This window comes from Carcharodon carcharias, chromosome 18, assembly GCF_017639515.1.
Source record: "Carcharodon carcharias isolate sCarCar2 chromosome 18, sCarCar2.pri, whole genome shotgun sequence".
Taxonomy (NCBI): Eukaryota; Metazoa; Chordata; class Chondrichthyes; order Lamniformes; family Lamnidae; genus Carcharodon; species Carcharodon carcharias.
The window spans coordinates 36224366-36249324 of NC_054484.1; the positions used below are offsets into that span (position 1 = coordinate 36224366).

General features: G+C 40.1%; 1 protein-coding gene across 22 annotated transcripts in view; it reads right to left on the minus strand.

The window, feature by feature from the left end:
- Positions 1–6752, minus strand: part of LOC121290577 (target of Nesh-SH3-like) — a 290979-nt gene extending 284227 nt beyond the window's left edge. For 9 of the 22 annotated variants that reach the window (XM_041211158.1, XM_041211168.1, XM_041211156.1 and 6 more), the window contains exon 1: positions 6185–6593. In XM_041211158.1, coding sequence (XP_041067092.1) covers positions 6185–6263 — 79 coding nt within the window. In that variant the 5' untranslated portion in view covers positions 6264–6593. Of the gene's footprint in view, positions 1–6184; positions 6598–6643 lie in introns of those variants that run through there. The other 13 variants (XM_041211159.1, XM_041211153.1, XM_041211154.1 and 10 more) reach the window with 6 other exon arrangements.
- Between the last annotated feature and the right edge of the window lie 18207 nt (positions 6753–24959).

The window sequence follows — 24959 nt, forward strand, 5'->3', positions numbered from 1 at the left end:
GTTTGAATGACATCTCTACTAAATTGTTAAAGTTTTTGTTTATTATCGTTTTCAAAGACATCCTAAGGTCTGCCCATAGTGGATACTGGGTGAGTGGCTATGGAGGATACATGGGGACATGAGGGTATGATGAGGTGTTGAGGGAACATGGGGAGCATGAAGAGACATGGGAAGTATGAGGGGGCATGGCGAGCAAGAGAAAGAACTCAAAGTAATTCACTCCTCCTTATGACACCACAGACTTTGTTTAACAGCCTTGATAAAGTAATCACCAATCTGAAAGGTGCTTTTGTAGATACCTTCTGCCTATGCATGGGCCTGTTACATAATGCATAGCTTCCACTTGCAGTAGGTCCACCACCAGTGCATGAATGCAAGTCACAGGAAATAGAAATTAGTGAACGAGATTTGCCAAAGTGGAACAGAGTCTAAATGAGTCAGAGATCTATTCTGGCCAAAACTCAGGCCAAGACAAATTGAAAATATGTAATTTAATATAAACTTTGAAATAGAAAGTTGACAATAACTACATTGAGACTTACAATCATTTCCATTAATTTTGAACATCATTAAATGTGTTAAAGGCTAAATGTATATCTGTGGGGTACTTTATTTAGAAGCTATTTTTTCTTAATAATATGGACCATGCACTATTCACTAAACTTCACTCTGTATTACATTACAGTATTTACTAAATCCTATACAGTACAGTACTGTATTTCCATAATATTCTGCTAACACAAACTGAGGGAAAGGCAGTAATTGCCAACACTTGTCTACCGGCTTGCCTTTTCTTCCTTTATTCAAAGCCAAGACAGATAAAGAGTTGGGTTGATATGAATTTGCTTTCCCTGGCTCAATTATTGGTACTACAGAAAAGGTAAAAGAGGGACAGAGAGCAAGGAGTAGGAATAAAATGAATTATTTTCAGCTACAATAATAATTTCAGATTTAAATCACATTGTCTACATCAAGTAATTTAATTGATTTTAATAGCCACACATCCCAATCTGCCAGCTGTAATGACAGTGGATTTTAATGAAGCTAATTTAAACACCCTCTATCCATAGTATCATAGGGCATATGCAGCAGATGTTATAATTCAACACATGTTCTGTCTTGCGCATGCAAAAGTGCACAGCAAAACAGATTTGAGGGATATCAACACACTGAAAAAATATACGCATGGTATGAGATGGAAAGGTGGACGAATATTCATTATTTATACAAGGGCATCAGTTTAAACAACAGTTGGACTGACTTTGAACTGCAACTAATGGTTAACAATAATCACTCTCACCTCTGTCCAAACACAGTCTGAGAGACAAATAGTTTTTATATAACCAACACTACTTTATCTCACATCTGAATCTGACTGTTTGAATCACTTGTTTGATTTAAATATTTTCCATCACAGCATAAAGAAATGGAAGGGGACAATAATTTGAATCAAATTAGAACAACTGAAGTACTGAAGCAGCAGATACACATCAGAGGTGCCATCATTTAGATGAGATATTAAACTGAGCCCGCTCTGCCCTCACACGTGATCATAAAAGATCCCTTGGTATTATCCTAAGATGAGGAGCTCTTCCTCGTGACTTGGCCAATACTTATCCTTCAACCAACATCACTAAAAAAGATTATCTGATCAAGACCTAATTTCTCTTCATGGACCCTTGCTTTGTGTAAAATTGGTTGCCATGTTTCTACCATTACAATAATAATTACATTTCAAAGGTACTTAGTTGGTTGTAAAGTACTTTGGGATGTCTTGAGATTGTGAAAAGCACCACAAAATGCAACTATTTCTTTCTCTACCATGTGTGGTAATTTTGAAGCAGGTTAACTGATATGATCATTTATAGTTGCAAGTGTAAATATAAAGACTGAAAGCCCCAATGTATCTTGGATCTAATTGAGCCCACGCTGGCATTTGACCTGTACATATCCAAGCAAAAAAGAACATGTTTAGTTAGTATTTGTACTACATAGGTTATCTTTTCAGTCTAGTTCTATAATATCATAATGCTGGATACTGTGGATTCTGGAAATCTAAAATAAAAACTGAAAATGATGGAAATATTTAGCAGGTCAGGCATCATCTGTGGAGAGACCTGAAACGTTAACTCAGTTCTCTCTCCACAGATGCTGCCTGACCCACTAAGTAATTTTTTAGTTCCATAATAAGTTGGATATCATGTCCACAGAAGAGGGAGATAAAAAGTTACAATTAATCAAGGAACTTTGATGACATTGTGAACCATGAAGTAAAGCTTAAATCGTACTTGAATATCAGCAGCATCCAGAGATTGAATTAGTCTTTAACTGTCCTCAGCGTATGTTATTTTATATAACATAGCAAAACATGATGTATCATTGGAAGTGGCATCTTTCGGATGAGACATTAAAGTGTCCGCCTCTTGAGTAGAAGAGAAAGATTTGGGAAATGTGTAACATTATTAGGTTGGAGCATTGTAGAAAAATAGGCGCTGTCTGTAAATATAGAGGTTTGCTTATCAAAAAGGAATGATGGGAGTTCTTCTCCAGGCTGAAAAGACCCCGAATTGCACCCATGTTATGATGGTCTTTCCAACACATGACAGAATGTTTGGGGACCATCATCAAGGGAGAGGCATTTCATTTCTCCTACAGGTATATGAATCCTAGTGGAACTTCAGAAACAGCTGATGATAATTCTGTAGCATGGCATGTTGTCGCTCAAAATTAATTCTTACTTGTCTTGTCCATTCTCATAGGATTTTTCATATAATGTAAAATTGTCATCCTGTGTGTATAATGCAATGATTATTCAAGATAGATAGATACATGAATCATTTTTTCTGTGAATTTTGTTTGCCATGACAAGATTTCACTTCATTATCCCTATCACTGGTTACTTGGGTATTACTAATAGCTTATTGCATGGAAGAAATGAAACATTTTCAATTACAAGCAATAATTACAATTACAAGTTAGTCTAGAACTATGCATTCTCAACAAAAATTTGCATCTATAGGGCAATGCTGTTGACTGCGTTCTCCACAAGTCACATGTGAATATTTGGGATTTTTTTTATTCATCCACAGGATATTGCTGTCACTGGCAAGGTCACCATTTATTGCCCCTCCCTAATTTCCCTTGAAAACATGGTGGTGAGCTGCCATCTTGAATACAGGCAAATGGCTTGCTAGGCCATTTCAAAGGACAGTCAAGAGTCATCCACCTTGCTGTGGGTCTGGGTCACATATAGCCCAGACCAATTAAAGACAGCAGATTTCCTTCCTTAAAAGGACATTAGTGGACCAGATGGTTTTTATAACAATTTGGTAGTTTCATGGTCATCATTATTAATACTAGCTTTTATTTTAAATTCCAGATGTGTTTAAATTTCTGCTGCCATGGCAGAATTTGAACTCATCTCCCTGGACCTCTAGATTACTAGTTCAATAATATAACCACTATGCTACCATACCCTATGCTATATAATCCAGATGTAGCCATTTGCATTTCTGATTAGTGGGTAATAGATACTGTCATTGGGCACATGAACTAAACACTCATACTCGCAAAGAACATGCAGATGTATTTTAGATTTTCTGTGAGTTTGTTGGCAAAATGGTCAGACAAAGAGAAGAGTGTCTGAATGGTTTTTGATCATTGTGGGTGCTTTATCTCCTTGAGCGTTGAATGGCGCCAGATGTTTAAGTAAATAGACACTTGTAAAATATCTTTACCACTTTTGTCCGTTGGTTCTGAACTGAGAGAACTTAAATTGTTTTTTACAAAGATTATTGCACATGGCTAAAACAGTGTCGGCATAGCCACATTTAGTGGCTAGTCAGCAATTTCTCATGAACAACACTGCAATAGGGTAAATCAATCAATGCTGCGCTCCCTGCAGGGAGCCACATTCTAACGGAGTGTAGCTTGAAACGGGGCCACAGAACTGTAGCACAAATTCTCTGACCCGTGCTTTTTTCGAGCATGGCCCCCTGCTGGCAGTTACAGGGCTGATGAATTTGTCAAAAAAAGGAAACATTGCAGCTGCTGGATATCTGAAACAGAAACAGGTAATGCTAGTAATGCCCATCAATTCAGGCAGCAAATATAAAGAAAGAAAAAATGTTAAACACTTCAGGCTTGGGCCTTTGTCCAAAGTGGAAGATCACAGACATTCAGTTCTGATGGAGGACTGTATGAAATATGAACATACTTCCTTTCTTCACTGCATTTAGGCAGTATACAGAGGGAAAAAAATACATTTTATGAATCAAACAAGTGTTCCCATGAATCTAGAAGAAACTATGTAAAAATAAAAGAATAATACTTTGATAAGTGGATATATGTATGATTATAACCAGAAGGTGATTACTTACAGTTGCAAAGAAGTGAATTGGCATAATGAATGGTATGTCTTTTAGCTGCATTTGTTGTAACAAACATTACAGTGACAAACCTGGGGGTTCATCCACAGCACTACTAGTGCTGGGAAGACAGAACAGCAATTTTAAGTGCGGCCTATTAAAAGTAATAGAAGCAGGAGCTATCAATACAATTTAGGCATTATTGTTACTTATAGGTGTTACCAATAACTATGACAACAGGAATAGATGTAACAAACAGGGAACCACACAAAAAATATTTATCACATGCAGGGACTTGTGGCAGAACCTGCCTCTCATGGATTGGTCTCTCCTGCCATAAACAAAAGTGCATCATATGAAGCTATCCCATCCCTAATGTGTTTGATTTGCTGCACATCCATCACCTTACATAGATGAAAGGATGCTGACACCAAGGGATGCAGATAAAATGAAGTTTAAATAGAGCAGAATTTGGAACTTGAAGTTAGTGTCTGCACATTAACAAATCCATGGAGATTAGTGCAGAAAGATTTAGCACGTCATTTTCATTTCTGAATGCAGCCCAGGCTGAATGGGATGAAATTTCATTTCTCTGTTAGTGGCAAAGGCCACAAATCTAGCCCAATTTTGCAGTCTGAAACTAATGGCAAGTGTCCACAATACAACATTGTCCATGACCTGACAATGGTTGGCACCAAATTGTCAACCTCACTCAAAGACTCCACAACCATTAAAAGATTTAAGCTGACAGAGAATTTTGTGTACGCTTCTGCATCATGTTATACCTGACCAAGGAGTGTTGATGTTGAACACTAGATTTCAAAAGTGGAAGAAGAGCTGCATCCACACAATTGCTATGCTTCACGCCCATAAGCACTTCCTCCATAACACCACCTCCAAATGAAAGATAGAACTCTAATTTGATCAGTACCTGATATTTGATTAAGTTGTCATAGACTTTAATAGTCTGGTTTCAGTTTTATAATGGTCCAGCATCCAAAAGGATTGCAATGGTTAAATGCTAATTCCTATATGTTTCAGGATCCAAACTTTCTGAATTCCTTCAAATAAAGTTGAGACAGTTGGGAGTGCAATGAGAAAGGTGTATTCATGATCATTTTTACAATATTGCTCTTGGACAATGCAAATTTGAAGTGAAATACTATTATCACACCCTTACCTTAAATTACCCCCTGCTGGTTTGAAGTTTAAGGAATTAACTATAATTTGTGAAAAGCACAATCTTGCAACATATTTTAAAATAAATTGAAAGTACTATTATACGTTTAAATAGTCTTTCAAGAACAGAATGCTGATTTTTTTTCAGGCATTTAAAATATATACAATATAGCTCCCCCAGTTGTTCAGCAAGTGAGCCCACACATTGCCAAGGTCCCAGGTTGAGTTCACATTCTGTGTTTACTCGACCTTCACTGTGGCAACGGGAGGGGAAATACAATTGGCCCCAGTAGCCCTGCATTACAGAGGTAAAAATCATCTGGGGTTCACGCTTCTGATTCTATTGATCTGCACGATGGAAATGTTTGTACATAAAGGGGTGGGGGGGTGGAGAAAATTAAGGGTCGTAAAGTCCAATGAGGACAGGATGGTGCAGCAGTGATGGCTGTGGCAGCTAAATCATCTGCCAATATTTAGTATCCAAGACTCCCTGATTAAGAATGGAACTGCACCCTACCAAAATTGCAGAAGGGGAGGGAAAATTAAGGGGACAAAAAAAGCACAAAAAATGGAATATTTGCATTTTTTTTAAGCAATTCAAGTTTACACCATTGTACGGGAATGGGCACATTGCTTACCTCTTGGCAAAATCCTTGCATTATCCACCAAGGTTAGAACAATCCCACCGAAGATGACGAAAAGAAGTTTGACAGTCATTTTAACGCGAATGAGCTGGATTAAGTGAAGCTTCCTTTTAGAGATCTGGATCAGCAATGAGCCTGAAACTTAAAAGTAAGGCACCATCAGCTCTGGTGGGAGGAGAGCCCGCGTCGTCAGCAGTCACACACACAAAGCTGTGGAAAGAAATTGGCAACCTTTCGACAGTCGTAAAAGTCAAGTTCTTGTTGCCAACCCCCTGCTGTAATAGGTTTTGATAATTCCTGCTAATCGAGAGAAACTAATTCATTTTGAAGTGATTACATTTCTAAAAAATCGATCTAAAACTTGCACTGTGTCGAAACAAAACTCCTCCTTGGAGTGACATTCTGCAAACAGCGCTCGCAACGTGTACAATCCATAACTTTTCTTCCACTTACATTTTAATTAGGTTTGATCTTTATTGAGCGAAACGCAAAAACTATTTTTGAATTGCTCAATGGAGATTTGCCATATATGTCGATTAATGCTGGATATACAATCGCTGCATGACTCGAATGACATTTTGAAAAGTAGTGAGAAATAAGCGTATGTGCACAATACCTTTCTTGTTTATTATTCAGCCGAAGCCTAAATGGTTAACTGTTTGGCTGCCGTTATTGGCTTGTGAGACACTTGTATTCATCTTTGTAACAGCTGGGCAATCTTTTGAGTAATTGATTTGTTTAAAATGTATTTAAATAAAATGTGTTTGAAAATATTGCGCCTTGTTGCAAATTAGAATCGGATAATGATCAGACCATGACACTTCCCGAGATTTCATTTATCCTGTTTCTACCTGACCCGAATCTGATACATTTGGAGAAATTGCTGTTGATGATATTAGCGACGCCTCTTTGCCCACGATTGGAGCTGGAAGTGTTAACTGACTTAACACAAACGTCTTAACACTCGTACTAAAAATACCACACAAAGGCATTCATTTGTTAATACCGCTAACAGTACTTCACGTTTGTTAAATCGCTCCATCTTAAATATAGCAGTTCCCGTCCATGCATTGTATTGTGTCTGTATAATTTATTGTACATTTGTTTTTGTATATTTAATATATTTCTGGCATTCAAGTATTATTTACCCTAAGGTTGCCAATAATTACCTGTTCTCTGTACATTATTCATGTAATGTAATACAGACATCAACATGTTATATATGCATCTGTATATTTTGGGGCAATACACTTCCTAAAATCAAAAGCGTCTCTGGTTCTGGGTTCAAGCTCCATGTCAGGACCCGAGTGCTTAAAACTGAGTGCATTGACAATCAGCAGAGTACTGGAGGGGTTTTATTATCATTGGCATGTTCTGAATGAGATGTTAAATAAAAAGGTCCAATCTGCCTATTCAGGTGCATGTTAAATATCCCATGGTTCTTTTCAGAAAAAAAACACGCTACCTTCCAGTATTGTGGCCGCCATTTACCCTTCATTCAATCCCACAATAAAAACTTAGATTATCCAGTCATCCTTCTCATTGTGATTCACCTGGTGACGCTGGATGGCTGCACCTTTTGCCTTCCGTGGGAATGCACATGCCAGCATTCCCCGATGGTTTCCATGCTTTATGTATATTTCTTCTTTCTTCAAATCTTTTTAAGATTGATTGGTTCAAAATCGTGCTTTTGCCACCTCATAAGATGCAACTATTCTAGTGATCTCCCAGCCAGTCTTTCACCCTCCACAAACATCATCTCACCCAAAACACTGCTAACCCTATCTTATTATGCTCCACCTTTCACACATCACCCCAGTGCTGGCTGTCATGTTAAAATCTCATCAAAGCCTCACCACGCCCCATCTCTCCAATAGCCCAACAACCATCCAAGAATAAAAACAGAATTACCTGGAAATACTCAGCAGGTCTGGCAGCATCGGCGGAGAAGAAAAGAGTTGACGTTTCGAGTCCTCATGACCCTTCGACAGAACGGGTCATGAGGACTCGAAACGTCAACTCTTTTCTTCTCCGCCGATGCTGCCAGACCTGCTGAGTTTTTCCAGGTAATTCTGTTTTTGTTTTGGATTTCCAGCATCCGCAGTTTTTTTGTTTTTACCATCCAAGAATTCTGGGTCTCTCCAACTCTTGCTTCTTGTACGTCGCTCACTCAGTTCGCCCCATCACTGGAGGTTGAACTTCATCCCGATAAACCCTAACCTCTTGAATATCCTCTGTAACCCTTTGTACCATTCCACCTGACTATTCGTCTCTAAGACCCTCCATTAAACCTACCTTGTTGACCAAGCTTTTATTTACTCGTCCCAACATTTTCTTCTCTGGCTTTGCACCAATTTTTGTCTGATTACACTTCTAGGAAGTGCCTCAGGACATTTTACAATGTTAAAGGCATTTTATAAATGCAGGTTGTTGCTGGTGGAGAAATATGCTTCATCATCAGTCAGTCCATGCAGTTTGATTCCACCATGGGAAGCTATATCCCAAAGTACAGTCAGGTCTCTATGTAAATCAAGCGCTATTCATCCTTTGAATAAAGGCTTTAAACATCTACTTATTTCAGATAAGAGCCTTTTATGTCAAATTAGTTGCTGAAAATACTCAGATCAGTTCTAAAAGTTTCCACACAGCAGAAGAAACCTTTATTTTTGCCTTTTAAAAAAAAAGATTTGTTTTTGTATGTTTTTTTTAAATTGCTAAGGTTCAATTTGATAAAGCTCCTGGGATTGGTGATTAATTGATGCATTAAAAAATCTTTAACTGGAAATGTTAGCCTCTGTGGAAATCTCAGGGCATAGTTCATCTATCACGTGGCTTGTTCTTGGCCCTAGCGAATTGTATGTAGTGTGGTCAGCCACAAAGCAACGGAATTCACCATGAAGCAAGCTGACCACAAAAATTTTGCAATCTCTGTGCCATGGATTTCCCCTTTTCCGATGTTAGGTTGAATCTGGGGACAGGTAAAGGAACTCTCCAGACATCATCAGAGAGGAGCTGCCAATTGCATTGAAGTAGACAATTGGTGCTATCATTGCATTGTTGCTGTGACGTGTGCTGCTGCACAGAGCAAATCAGAAAGTAAAATGCACTGATTATTCTTCACTTTTCATGAAATTTTACAGAGAGTTTAATAAATGATTGGAATATGCAATTGAGATTTGGGTAGAAGCTAAAATACCATAAACAAAACTCTGAAAAACATTATTTTAAAAATGAGTGATTTTTAATCACAACGGAGAATATAAAAATATGAAATTTGTTTTTCAAGTCCAGAGGGGTTTTTCAGCAGTAATTATAAATTTAGTATACCTTTAAAAACTATTACTTTTTCAAGGTTTTATATGAGACTAATGGTTAAAGGACAAATTTTTGATAGTAAAAGTGATTTCTATTGATTGCAGTCTGGGAGGACTTCAACCTGTGGAAAAACATGGAATCACTGAAAGCAACTTCTCAATTTCAATTGGCCATAACTTCTGGGCTCCTCAGCATCAGATTTGTGGGTGCCCCAAAGATGCATGGGGAATCCCTCACGCAAGTTCCCAGGTAAGGGTTTACACGGCAATTGCCCGGAAGTGCTAACTTCCTCTGGACAATTGCCCTGTCCAACTGAAAATGCAATTTAAATTGCAAATTTCGGATGGTTCTGTCAGGTTACACCAATAGTTACCCAGAAAAAGTTAGAAGAATTAAAACCTCTTCTAACTTCTGGGTAACTATTGTGAACACCCAAACCGACCACCATAGGACTCCCTCCACACACCCAACCACCCCCAAACTCCAACCCCCACCACCCCGACCACCAGCTCCCCCACCCCCCAACCTCCGACTCCCCCACACCCCCCCCGACCTCTAACAACCCCCACCCTCCAATTCTCCCCACACAACCTCTGACTCCGATCCCCCCCACCCCCCAAATCCTATCCATTTATCTTAGACACTTACCTTACCCCCAGCCACCCCCCCCCCCCCCCCCCCACCCCCCGGCCTGTCAGTTTCCCAGGCCCTTTAAACAAGTGCCGTAAAAAATGGGGGGTGTTCTCCTTAAATCTGTCGGAGCTTCAATTCATTGGGGTCTGTGAGGAGTCTTTTGATGCAAGCCCCAAGCAGCTCCAGCGAACCGAAGTGTCAACGTAATTTTCAAGGGCAGGTAAGCATGTATTTATTTCTTCTAATTCCTGCGGGACAGTACTCTCCCACGCTGGTTGGACGTTACGGCCCTGTGTTTACTGCACATGCGCAGACTCCAGAAATTGCTGTCAGTTTCAGAGGAGTAATGACAGCAAATGCTGACAGTTCAGTGGTCATTACTACTGCAAAATTCGGGCCAGTAGACTATCTAACATTGTTAGCAGGCTTCCAGAGAGACCCTCACCTTTATGTGCAAGCTCCCTTGGAAGGTGAAGGGGGCGAAAATGGTCGGAACAGGCTGCCAATGTTTGCCAAAGTACTGTCTTGGGTTTGTCCAAAGATTGTTAATCCTTTAAAAATATGTACTTAGCCTAAGGAATTAATTTCAGAGGCTAGGGTGATTCTTAAGTTTTTAAATTCCTTCACGACCACCAATATAACATTGTATGTCAGTGGAAAACCATGCCGTGGTTTTTCAAGTTGACTGATGTGCTGTGCATTTTAGCCAACATTGAATATAAGAGGAGTTCTGTTAAATTTTAGTCCTGTATAATGTTTCCTCCAATCTTGTATGTGGATCATGGATTTTGTCAGATGTTTGGCTGGAGTTTTGAGGGAAATCACCTTATTTGCGAGCAGATACAGTGACATCAAATCACAGCAATCTATTTTCTTGGTGGTGAAATATCTTTTGATTATGACAAGATGTTATAGTACCCTTTGAACTGTTCTCCACTACAGTATTTATGAAGATCAAATTGTAATTTATCTGATCATATTTACGGCCTGATTTTCATTCAGATATGGCCGTGATATTTGACTCTCAGTGTGCAAAGCTTTAGATTTCTTTCCTTTATTTGGAACAAATAAGATATTCTTCTAACTCGATACCAGTGAACTTTGACATTATTTTTTTGTTTTTCATGTTACTAATTTGTTGGATCATCCAAAACCCCCAAAACTTTTCTAAAAATGGGAAGTTCTGCAATAGTGTTTAAAAAGGAAATCACGCCATCTGAATTCATTTTAAAAACAAAGGCAAACCAAATTGTGATGAACTACAGGTCTTTTTTCAATTCCTGCATTTGTATTATCAGTTTCTTTTAGGAATACTTTAGTTTAAAGCATGCACAGTGCAGCCTTCATCGGAACACTGACTCACTGGGCTAGATCTTCAAAGGGCCAGCAGTGGGGGCGGATTGAGCAGGAAACACAGTCGCTGCCAATTAACAAGCCTTGGAGCTCATTAAGGGTCCTGTTAAGAGGCCTGCTCATCTGGGTTTGGCCATGCCTGCTTTCGACCTCCTGGTCCTCCAAGGAGCTGTCTGCTCAAATCGACAAGGCAGCAACAGCCCCCATCAAGGCTTTGCCGCTGGCACCAGGTAGGCTGTAGATGCTCAGAGCTTCTGAGCACCAGGCTCGTCTCCTGGCCAATTAAGCCATTTCAATTTAAAAATATCGATATGGTAGCAGCACAGCTCAGGTACAGGTCAGACCTGGAATTCATCTGGATATGAGGCTCCCAACCCCATATTGAAAATCCAGCCCATTGACTCTGAGTAATATCTGAACGCAACAAGTGAAAGCTAAATTCACTTTGGAAATGATGTACTGTGCAAAGGTTGTATCTACTGATGTTAATTCAAATTCCTTGCTTTGTTCCTTCAGCAATTCTTCCACGTTGATTTCCTAGTATGATAAGTATTTACAATTTGTACAACAGTGGTCAGTATGTAGCTTTAGGAATAACTTGAGTTACCAAGCTATCTAAATTTTAATTAGTATCCATTCCTTTCACTCATTTCTCTTTCATTTTCACTCTATATCAGCATGGAAATTTGTCGAAAATCCATTGTCCACATCCACATTTCCTACTCTATCCAAAGACCACAGTCATTTCTCTCTCAAAACTCTGAGGTCACATAAATTTTAATCAATTTCTTGCCACTGTTTTTTTCTTTCTATTTCTCTCTTTCCCTATCTTTGTTAATCATTCACTCTCACAATAAGTATCTCATTCTTAGTTGGCTCAGAGGTTACAGCCCAATTCTGATGAAATCTCATCAACCTGAAACACTGACTATTTCGCTCTCAGCAGATGCTGCCAGAACTGCTAATTATTTTCAGCATTTTCTGTTTTTATGCCTAGAAATTGGATTGTTCCCACAGAGCACTCTATCAGGTGCGGTCCACGCTACATGAACCTTCAAAGGCCAATAGCAGGACAACAGCAAGCTGCTGTGCCAGCCTCATCTGCGAGCAGTAGATTCCATGCCACAAGCCCAAAGGCGCCTGACAAGTGGCAGGGGGAGGAGGGAATAGGATCGGCTGGTTGTGTGCCTTTGTGTGCCTAATATAACGTTCAGGCAATTTAGGATGTGGGGGTTGGGGGGAAGGGTCAATACAAGGGCTGATGACAGCCTGTAGTTTTAGCATGGGGCCAAGAGTAGCACCCTTGTTCCAGTAGAAATGATAAACCATGACCCCATCTGCCCTCTCAGATGGCATCAAATATCCCAAGGCACTAGTCAAAGATGAACAGGAGCATTCTTCCCAGTGTCCTGGCCAATGCTCATCCCTCAGACAACAACACTAAATCAGATTACCTGGTCATGATTTTGTTGCTGTTTTTAGGACCTTGTGGTGCAAGTTGGCTGCCATGTTACCCATATTACTACAGCAACTACAATTCAAATGTTACTCATTGGTTGTAGAGTTTTTTGGGGCATCTTGAACTTGTGGAAGACACGATATAAATGTTAACTTATGTCTGTTCATGTTCTGTCTCTTTAGAATCCATTGGCCTCCTAATTTGGCCTCAAATGAAAATTTAACTCATTTGCATTGTTTCTAAATTTAACTTGCTGATGAAAACCCCAGTCCCTGGAGCACTGCTCTCAGTAACCTTTCCCACCCAAGATAACTAATCCAATTATTGCTCAGATCTTCTTGCCCTTTAGCCACTTGCTTGTCCATTCGAGTTTTATCCAGTACTTGAGCTAAACTAGACTTTTTTCCGGAACTTTACCAAATGGTCTTGGGAAGAACAAATAAATCATCGAGGCAGGGCTTTCCACAGACTGCTTGTGATAGCATTTAGTCAAAACAAGTCGAGGGACAGAATTTTCACCTCGGCCAGCGGATGACGTTGGGTGACCATCCTGACATCAACGCACAGGCGCGCGATAGTTCGGTCGGCAGGCGGGCATGTGTGGGAATTGACAGCACACCTGACGACAATTAGAAGGCCTTTTAAAGCCATTAAAGCATTCATTAACTTAATTTTTTTGCTGCCCATCCAACCTTACGGTTGGTGGGCAGGCAAAAAGGCCAAGCGGCCTTTGCAATTTCTTGGAAACCTCATCCAATGGCAGGGCGAGGTTTCCAACATCAATTAAAAATAAAATAAATTTTTTTAGAATTTCATTTATAACATGCCCCTACTTGTGACAGAGTCACATGAGGGGGGCATGTTTTATAACATTTTTAAAACATTTTTAAAATCATTATTTCTAATTTTATAAATTCTTCAACTTCCTGAGGCAGCTCTGTGTCTCAGGGAGATTTTCTTGAGCTCACTTGCGTGCATGCATGAAGGTCCCCTCCTGCACCACCACCCCCCACCCCCCAACCCAAACAGGCAGCGCTGAGCACTGCCGCTCACGTTTCACACTGGGTGGGCCTTAATTGGCACACCAGCGTGAAATCGCGGTCCAGCCCCAATCGTTGGCAGCGGGCAGCTTCCCAACCGCCCTCACCTGTCCCTGCCAAGCCCACCCGACAAGGGTAAAATTCAGACAAGGTGATTGGTTAGGTAGGGTCTTCCCAATCTGCATCTTGGTTTGCTGGAGTTTACTGGTTACAAGTAATCTTGAGCTTTACTCCTGATTGCTAATTTCATTCCCTTACCAGCTTTAATTAATAACAAATTGGTCAGCAGTGATTGGTTCATTACAACAACTCATATTTATATATTGCCTTAACATAATAAAACATCCCAAGGAGCTTATTGGTTTGTTGTCAATCTACTTTGCCTCACCTGGAGATGTAACATGACTCAAGGAAATTTAATGATAGATAAGATAAAATAAGTGTTATGAATGCTGGAAAAGCATTCAAAATGACCTAAATTAATGTTTTCTTTCTCAAGCACAAATTCCATACTCAATTATCCAGAACACAGATGCTGAAGCACATACATATCACAGATGTGCATTTTGGTGCATAGAATGTAAGCTTATAGGTGCTCATAAAACTCACATTATTCAGGTAGATTCAAAAGAAAAATGGTATTAAACCTACAGAAAAATAAAAACACTTAAAACCTTTGTTGAAACATCTAGATCATCCCATCATTTGCATCTTAATACCTGTCTATCAAATGTTGCATTCTGACATTTGGTTTTGAACATCACATTAACAGGTCTCATGTATCAAAATGGTCAACATCAGGGAAAGGTTACGGGGTAAGATTTATGATTGGCGAAAACAAGACAAGATTGCAAGGCTATTTAAATATGCTAACATGTCTCGTTTTTCAGCAATACTCATGTTCTGTACTACCAAATTACTATAAATATATTAAACATCTTATAGTTTAAAATGACATTCTTAAAATAGGTCAATATTAAAATGAAATGAATCATTGGGCATAAATTTTTGCTTGGCGGGCAGGTGTGCGCCCAACCCACTTGAGCGTGAAACGACACACGTTGACGTTGGCCGAGCGTGACGTCAACACACAGTCGCATGATGGTTCGGTTGGCGGGTGTTCACTGGAGCCGGCAGTGGCCCGCCAACAATTAGGAGGCCTATTAAGGCCATTAAATAATCAACTAACTTAAATTTTTTGCTGCCTGTCTAACCTAACGGTTGGCAGGCAGGCAAAAAGACCAAGCGATCTTTGCATTTTTTTGGAAGCCTCATCCACGGGAGGGATGAGGTTTCCAAAAGCAATTAAAGATAAAATAAAAGTTTTAAAATTGATTTAATAACACTTCCCTGCCCAAGTGACAGAGTCACATGAGGGGGCATGTTTTGTTACTTTTTATTTTCTTCATTTTGTTTTTTTAATAGCGCTTCATCTCCCTGAGGCACAAAGTTGCCTCAATTATCAAGTGCTCACTCACGCGCATGCATGAAGTTCGCACTCGGCCCGCTTACCCTCCTCCCCCTGCACAGGTAGTGCTCAGTGCTGCCACTCTCATTTCATGCTGGGCAAGCCTTAATTGGCCCGCCAGCGTGAAATCACGGTCCGGTGCTGATCACAGGTGGCAGTTGACTTCCCCCACCAAGCCCGCCCACCAAGGGCAAAATTCTGCCCAGTGTTACTTGTGGGTGCCTGAGTGCATGCTGAGCACAGACATCGATATACAAAGGGGAAGATTTTAATTAATTCAAAATCCATCCAGTTGCACAGGGTTAAAATCAAGTCCAAACTTTCCAGCTTCATATATATAAAGTCAGGTGCAGACACTTACACACACATATACAGGCAGACAGAAGTACATACATTGATCCAAGATACAGTACAGTAACAGCTGATTATAGACACAGTCCTCTTACAGAATCATAGAATTATATAGTATAGAGGAGGCTCGCTGGGCTTACTTGGCTCTTGCCATTCAGTTCCTTGCATCCTTATAATAATTCCCTCAATGCTTTTTCATTTTTGATTGAGTGAGATTTTGTACTTTATAAAAATTGTATGTCAGACAAATATGTTTGTTGGATTAAAAAAGAACTGATGGATCCTTAAAGTATTCAACAGAGCTGAAGCAACTGCTAAGCTGTAAAGTGTGGAGATTGCAGCAAAAAATATAATTAAAACAATAATTTGATTTTCACAGTTTTGTGTGAGTTTAAATATATTCAATGAAATGAAAAAATGCTCCCTCTGCTGAATTTTGAAGCTACTGCAAGTTTTTTGTTTCATTATTAATAATTGCAATATTTCTAGTTTTTTAAAGTTTAAAGAAATTACACACTTGTTTGATACACATTCAGTTTTATTTTATATCTTAGTTTCAAGTCGAATCTGTTAATGTTGGTGTAAAGTAAGTGTGTTCATCAAGTTAATGGTACTGGGGACATCTGCAACTTTCCTCATCACCCATTGAAAGATTGGAACAATGCAGTGCTCTCATATCAAGATTAACATAGAGCAACTGTAATGAACAGATCCTAAGATAAAACTAATATGTTAACATGCAACTGTTGTAATAGCGGGCTACATATTATTATTTTTCCCATTTTAGGTATCTCAAATGAGTACCCTTATTTTGATTTTATTTTTGCTTGTGCATTCTGGCAACTCATAGATGTATCTAATGAGCCAGTGCAAGGTGAGAAAGCAAAGGAAATCCATTCAACATTAAGAGCCACAATGCATCTAGTGCCTTAAAAGGAAGAAAGTTCGCTCTCGGACCCCAGGGTACACAGATTTGATTCTAGCAGTGACGGAAGTAAATGATTCAAGAAAAGAAAGATACATTGTAATTGCAGAAAAATAATCCTAAATAAGTTTGTTGAGTATGAAAAATCACTAGTATTACAAGCATAGGGGTAGAAATATGATATATCCTCAAGCACTTAATGCAATAAATCTACAAAGTTAGTTGTGTGCTTGGAAGTACTCAGGAAGAACAAAGGAGCAAAATGATTGTCAGTCTCAGAGGATTAATCAGCTCCCTGTGGTCTCTTCCCTTTCAAAAACACTAATACTCAACAAACAATCCCCAAAACAGGAAATCATCAAAATGAAATCAATAATGGATAATTGAATAATAAATAACTCAGTTCTGATGAAAGGTCACAGACCTGATATGTTACAAAAGCAAAGTATTGCAATGCTGGAAATCTGAAATAAAATACTCAGCAATTACCTACACTGTCTATGGCTTTTGTACCATGAAATCTTTTTGTCATCTAATCTCTCCTGCTCCCTACCACAGATTTTCCCTTTTGCTCTTCCTTTCCCCTCCCCTCTTTTATTTGCTCAAAACCTATTAGATATACATTTTTTCTCAGCTCTCATGAAGTATCATCATCCTGAAATCTTAACTCTGTCTCTCTCCACACATGCTGCCATGCCTGCTGAATATTTCCAGCATTTTCTGTTTTTATTTCAAATAATGGAAGTTGACATGAAAATGTTATTAATGAGTATTTTCTCCTCCATGTCATGTTCCACGTCTGTCTGTATCATTAATTGCCATTGATAACCTCTGAGATACTGCCAACATCCAGAGTGCAATAATCATCAATGATATTCATGTTAAAAAACGCAACAATTTAAGACCACCAAGTAACGGCTCACTCCCTATTCAAAGCACCACTCTCCCTTTTCCATGGACTATTCCCTTTCTTTAAGTAATCTACATTTCTGCAGCAAGATATTTCACGTACTTTTTTTATTGTTGCCATTAATCCCCAATTTGAACTAATGTTGTGGAATAGCATACAGGTTTTCAAGTTACTTGAGTTTTGGCCTGTGCTTACGTTATAATGTTCACCTCTGCTGTTCCATTTGCCTGCTCCTAATATGACTAATGAAAGAATGAATGATAAAATCCAGCCATAAATTTTACTCCAAACCATTGTAACACTTTTTTTCTTTCGATTGCCTCACAAGCCTTTCTTCCATCTCCTTCCACAAGATGGTCATTAGACCAGAGTTCCTTTGACTTCAATCACCACTTACGTTGAGTTGCCTGCCTGCTTAAAATCTACAACTCAAACCCACAGATTTCTCTAAAAGGCTGAGAATTTAAGTCTAATTTGGGCATATGAAATGTAATTTAACAAGAAAATTAAGGATTGCAGCAGATGAAACATAGAGCCAGGCTACGAAGGATCAGTTGAGGCCAATATATTATGGAAATGTTGAGTCAAACTAAGGAAAATCGGCAGATGATCAGAAAATATGAAAGCACAGAATTGGAGGGAATATTTGAAGCTTGCTGGAAAACACTATGGCAAACTGGAGAGGATTAGGAGAGATTGCTTCAGATCAGGGACAGGATTAGTTTTAAAATGGTTTTAAAAATAACAGCACTCCTTAACAAGAATGAAATAAATTTAATCAAATATAACAATGATTTTCTAACTTAGAAATCTAAGGCGACAAAATCATGTAAAGCTTGCAATACAGACAAGTTTAAAAAATGGCATGTTTAGTTAGTGAAAAAGCTGGCATAGTGGGGGGAAATGTACAATAGACTGAGCAACTCTGAAATTAGTTTTATATTTAGATAGTAAACAATCAGTCTCAAAATAAAAATCCTGAGAATGGAAGCTTGTTTTTTCTTTTAATTTAGGTCTATAGAAACATAGGAACAGGAGAAGGCCTCTCAATCCTGTTCCATCATTGTTGTGAGAGGTGGCCGAGTTGGTACTATTGACTAGTGTTGATCAGCAGACACTTCTTAGGTGGAAGCTTTTAGTTTACTTTCAAAGGTACTCAGCAGCAACTACACATGTGCTTTCACTTCAAACTCCATCTCTATACTACTAACTACTGAGGTAGCCTACTCTACTCTCCTATTGGGTACTGAAGATCATGTGATCTTCTTTACCAAGCATTATTCTTAAAGGTATTTCACACACTAAATAAAACCATAATTACCACAATCATTTAATGAGATCATAGTTGATCTGTACCCAAATTTCATTTCTCTACCTTGGCGGAATGGCTTCAAATTTTGACTCCTTGGCACCCAGTGCTGCCAGTGCTGTTCTGGCTCCAAAATACTGTCCATGACATGCATCCAAACTTCAAGTGTCATCACACTAAATGCCATTTGGGTGAGGATATTAGCATGTCTGCAGGGAGCATCCGCAACAAGTATGCAGAGTAGGCAGATCATGATATCAACCAGCACTCAATACTGATTTGTCACTAACATTATCATTTTGGAGCTTCAGCGCTCCAGCTAATGCCATCTCTTAAACACATGCAGCTGAACCCAGCTGGAGAGGCAAAGGCACGTGGATGACAGGCAGTAGCAGAATACATGAGTGTGATTAGTTGGCTTTTGTATATAGTATTGTATGTTTATATGCAGCATTTCATTTATAAATTTTGTTTGGAATATTTATGATGACTTTTATTTTGGCTTTTTAAGTCAGCAAATGTTGGTCATTAATGTTAAGGTACGGTATGACAACTGCAGTTTCCCATTCTAAAGGAATGGTTCTCAAATCAACAGAACTTTGAAAGATTCTTGTCAGGGCATTTGCAATGTTCTCATCTACTTCTTTTAAAACCCTGGGATAGAAACCATCTGCTCCTGGGAACTTATCATTTTTAGTGCGTTATTCTTATTTTGCTTACATCAAATTTAGTAAGTCCTGTGCCTGATTCAATATTAGTTTCCTTCGGATGCCAAGCCTGCCAAGATTGCTATGTTCTTTCTTCACTGTAAATAATGATATAAAGGGTGGAATTTTATGGCAACGGGCTTTTACATTTCCACTGAAGTCAATGGAGTTTAGAAAGGCTCACTACATTTTACGGCCCAGTCCCTGCTGCAACAGGGCCATAAAATTCCAGCCAAAGTAGTTATTTAATATGTCCACCATTTCCTTATTTCAATTCACAATATCATTGATATCAAGAGGCCTGTCCTGTTTTTGTTTCAATGATGCACATAGGCCATGGACATTGTAGCTGCTAACTTTATTGATAACATCTTTTCCTAACATAAACACATATCTGCAGTAAATGAATTCTATCAAGTCAGTTCCAACATGTGCTATCTGAACTTCAACTCCCAGGTCAGGTGACCCCCTATCTAGTACAGAGTACCATATATTATCTAATACTGGACATCACTACCACAATCAACTATTATCATGACATTTCCATTTTATTAAAAAAACTTTATACAACTCAAGTATACAAAGTCTCTTATCTATACTTTCTCACTCTGTTTTGATCAGTCTGTTTTGTCTTTTACTCATCTCTCTATCTCCGTGGTTTTTTCACAATCCTTCCACTGGATGTTCTAAATGGTGACAGAGGTGATTTTGAAGGACAGGGGCCTTCTCCGGCTCTGTGTCATATCACCCCTTGGATAGTTGTCAGGACTCTCAGGCTTTGCCTGGTTATCTGTTGCTTCACTGGTGCATTCTGGTTTTTGATTTTCAGCTAAACTTTGTGGTTCAGAGCAGGGTTGTTTTTCATTTCTTTTCTATAAGAATTTCTGGTTTCTCCTGTACTGTTGTCCATTTCAAATCTGCACTATGTAAGATCTTAGTTCTCCTGTGATTCCTGTGACAACATTAGGATTCTAGATCCCTTCATGCTGAATCCTCACTGTCTCCCATATTCAGGTCTGGCAGAGGTCGGGCACCTCGATCAAAGTACTGTCTCTGCTTCTGCTGTCTCAGTTCGAGCCAGTCCTGCACACTGTAGCTCACTGACTGTGGAAATAACAGTTGGGGCACAGTTGGAAGCTTAGTTCTTAGTCTTCTCCCAATCAGGAGCTGAGCTGGAGATGATCCAATGCCCTCTAATGGAGTACTCCTGAAATCCAGCAGATCCAGGTATCATAGAATCACAGTGCAGAAGAGGCCCTTCGGCCCATCGAGTCTGCACCGACACATGAGAAACACCTGACCTACCTACCTAATCCAATTTACCAGCACTTGACCCATAGCCTTGAACGTTATGATGTGTCAAGTGCTCATCCAGGTACTTTTTAAAGGATGTGAGGCAACCTGCCTCCACCACCCTCCCAGGCAGTACATTCCAGACCGTCACCACTCTCTGGGTAAAAAAGGTTTTCCTCACATCCCCCTAAACCTCCTGCCCCTCACCTTGAACTTATGAGCCCTTGTGACTGACCCTTCAAATAAGGGGAACAGCTGCTCCCTATCCACCCTCTCCATGCCCCTCATAATCTTGTACACCTCGATCAGGTCGCCCCTCAGTCTTCTCTGCTCCAGCGAAAACAACCCTGGTCTATCCAACCTCTCTTCATAACTTAAATGTTTCATCCCAGGCAACATCCTGGTGAATCTCCTCTGCACCCCCTCCAGTGCAATCACATCCTTCCTATAATGTGGCAACCAGAACTGCAAACAGTACTCCAGCTGTGGCCTCACCAAGGTTCTATATAACTCCAACATGACCTCCCTACTTTTGTAATCTATGCCTCGATTGATAAAGGCAAGTGTCCCGTATGCCTTTTTCACCACCCCACTAAATGCCCCTCCGCCTTCAGAGATCTATGGACACACATGCCAAGGTCCCTTTGTTCCTCAGAACTTCCTAGTGCCATGCCATTCATTGAATACTTCCTTGTCAAGTTACTCCTTCCAAAGTGTATCACCTCACACTTTTCAGGGTTAAATTCCATCTGCCACTTATCTGCCCATTTGAACATCCCGTCTATATCTTCCTGTAGCCCAAGACACTCAACCTCACTGTTAACCACCCGGCCAATCTTTGTGTCATCCGCAAACTTACTAATCCTACCCCCCACGTAGTCATCTATGTTGTTTATATAAATGACAAATAATAGGGGACCCAGCACAGATCCTGTGGTACGTGACTTGACACTGGCTTCCAGTCACTAAAGCATCCTTCGTCATCACACTCTGCCCCCTACAACTAAGCCAATTTTGAATCCACCTTATTAAATTACCCTGTATCCCATGTGGGACCTTGTCAAAGGCTTTGCTGAAATCCATATAAACTACATCAGCTGCATTACCCTCATCTACACACCTGATCACGTCCTCAAAAAATTCAATCAAATTTGTTAGGCATGACCTCCCTCTGACAAATCCATGCTGACTATCCCTGATCAAACCTTGCCTCTTCAAGTGGAGATAGATACTCTCCTTCAGAAATTTCTCCAATAGTTTCCCTACCACCGACGTGAGACTCACTGGCCTGTAGTTCCCTGGCTTATCTCTACAATCCTTCTTAAATAGCGGAATCATATTAGCTGTTCTCCAGTCCTCTGGCACCTCCCCCATGGCCAGAGAGGAATTAAAAATTTGGGTCAGAGCCCCTGCGATCTCCTCCCTTGCCTCCCTCAGCAGTCTGGGACACAAATCATCCAGAACTGGAGATTTGTCCACTTTTAAGCCTGCCGACAGCTCCAATACCTTGTCACTTTCTATATCAATCTGTTTAAGAACCTCTCAGTCTCTCTCCCCGAGCTCGATACCTTCATCCTCATTCTCTTGGGTGAAGACAGACGTGACGTATTCATTCAACACTCTAGTGATGTCCTCTGGCTCCACTGATAGACTGCCCCCTTGGTCCATTATGGGCCCTACTCTTTCCCTGGTTATCCTCTTCCCATTGATATACTTATAGAGTATTTTGGGATTTTCCCTACTTTTACCAGCCAGAGCTTTCTCATATCCCCTCTTTGCTCTCCTAATTGCTTTCTTAAGCTCCACCCTGCACTGTCTGTAGTCCACTAATGCCTCTGCTGATTTGCTTCCCTTGTACCTGCTAAAAGCCTCTCTTTTCCTTCTCATCGTAACCTGAATATCTCTGGTCATTCATGGTTCTCTGGGTTCATTACTCCTTCCTATCACCGTAGAGGGAACATGTTGAGCCTGTACCCTCCCAATTTCCTTTTTGAACACCCCCCCCCCACTGCTGCTCTGTAGATTTCTCCACAAGTAACTGTTCCCAGTCTACCTTGACCAGATCCTGCCTAAAATCCACTCTCCCCCAATCCAAAACATTTTTTTTTGCAACTTGTTGATTTCTTTGTCCATAATAAACTTAAACTGTACCATGTTGTGGTCACTATCACTAAAATGCTCCCCCACCACCACCTCAGCCACTTGTCCGGCTTCATTCCCCAGAATTAGGTCCAGCACTGTGCCATCCCTTGTTGGACCCTCCACATGTTGACCTAAAAAGTTCTCCTGTACACATTTAAAGAAATCCACTCCATCCAAGCTCTTAACATTATGTTGGGAAAGTTGAAATCACCTAATATAATTACCCTATTGTTATTGTTTTTACACACCTCCACAAATTGTGCACATATTTGCTCCTCTATTTCCTGCTGACTATCTGGGGGTCTATAATGAACACCCAATAATGTGGTTGACCCTTTTTTATTCCTAAGCTCTACCCACAAAGCTTCATTCGATGCCCCCTCCAAGATATCATCTCTCCTTACTGCAGTAACGGACTCCTTAACTAATAATGCAACACCTCCTCCTCTTTTACCCCCTCCCCTGCCTCGCCTGAAGATTCTATATCCCAGAATGTTGAGCTGCTAATCCTGCCCTTCCCTCAACCATATCTCAGTGATGGCTACTATATCACAATTTCACATGTCAATCCTCACCCTTAACTCATCCATTTTACCTGTAATACTCCTGGCATTAAAGTAGAGGCCATCCAGCCTTGCCTTACTCCCTTGAAGCTTATTGCAGCTGTACTCCCTCTGACTTGATTGTTTTACTGTATTATGATGTGTCCCTATTCTGCTAACATTCTGTGTCCCCTCCCCCTGCCGAATTAGTTTAAACTCCTCCCAACAGCACTAGCAAACATGCCCACAAGGATGTTAGTCCTACTCTGGTTCAGGTGTAGACAATCCCACCTTCCCCAGAAACAGTCCCAGTGATCCAGGAATCTAAAACCCTCCCTCCTGCACCAACTCTTAAGCCACACATTCATCTGTGCTATTATCCTATTACTTAGCTCGCTAGAAAGAGGTAGGGCCTCTTCCGTCCACCTTTGCCTTCTTCAACAGGTATTTTAGGGACTGCACAGTATGTTCCACCATTCCATTGGATTGTGAATATTTGGGACTTGACATAGTATGGAAATCTCCCAGTCCTGTGCAAATTTGTGAAGCTCAGTGCCTGAGAATTGTAGACCGTTCTCTGAGATCAGCACTTCAGGTATGCTGTGGTGAGCAAAAACTGATTTTAAATGATTTATTACAGTGATGCTCTTTCTATTATTTCTCAGCAGCACAGACCCAAAAAACTTTGAGTAATAATCTACGCTAGTAGGTACTCACTGTTGTCAAATGTGAACAAGTCCACTCTAATTTTCTGCCAGGGCCTCTCTGGGATAATGTGTGACTGAAGTGGTTCCTTCTGTTGCAACTTACTGTACTTTTGGCACAGTGCACACGCATTCACCATTTCCCCAATTTGTGCTCCCATTCCAGGCCAATACATTACATCTCGAGCTCTTCTCCTGCATATTTCTATGCTGAGGTGACTTTCATGTATGCGCTGCAGCATTTCTTTCCTCAGTGTTGCAGAAATTATGATCTTTTCTCCCTTGAAAAGTATTCCTTCTGCTACATGAAGTTCCTTCACAAAAGTTCTTGTACAGCAGAAGGGGCTCCGCTCGGATGCAGTTTGCACAATCTGCTGCAGTTTTCTCAGGCTGGCGTTGTTCTTGGTTGCTTACCTGTTGCAACCAAACTGGCTGAGATCAGGTAAGTTCTCTGTCAGCATGTGAACCTGTGTTTCCGTTTCTTTATCCTCTTCTTATGTGATGGGTAGGTATGCACGTGACAGAGCGCCTGTGATGTACATTTCCTTGCCCGGTTTGTATTTAACTCTGACCTGGTACTTCTGCAGATGCATTAGTAATCTTTGGATTCTTGATGGT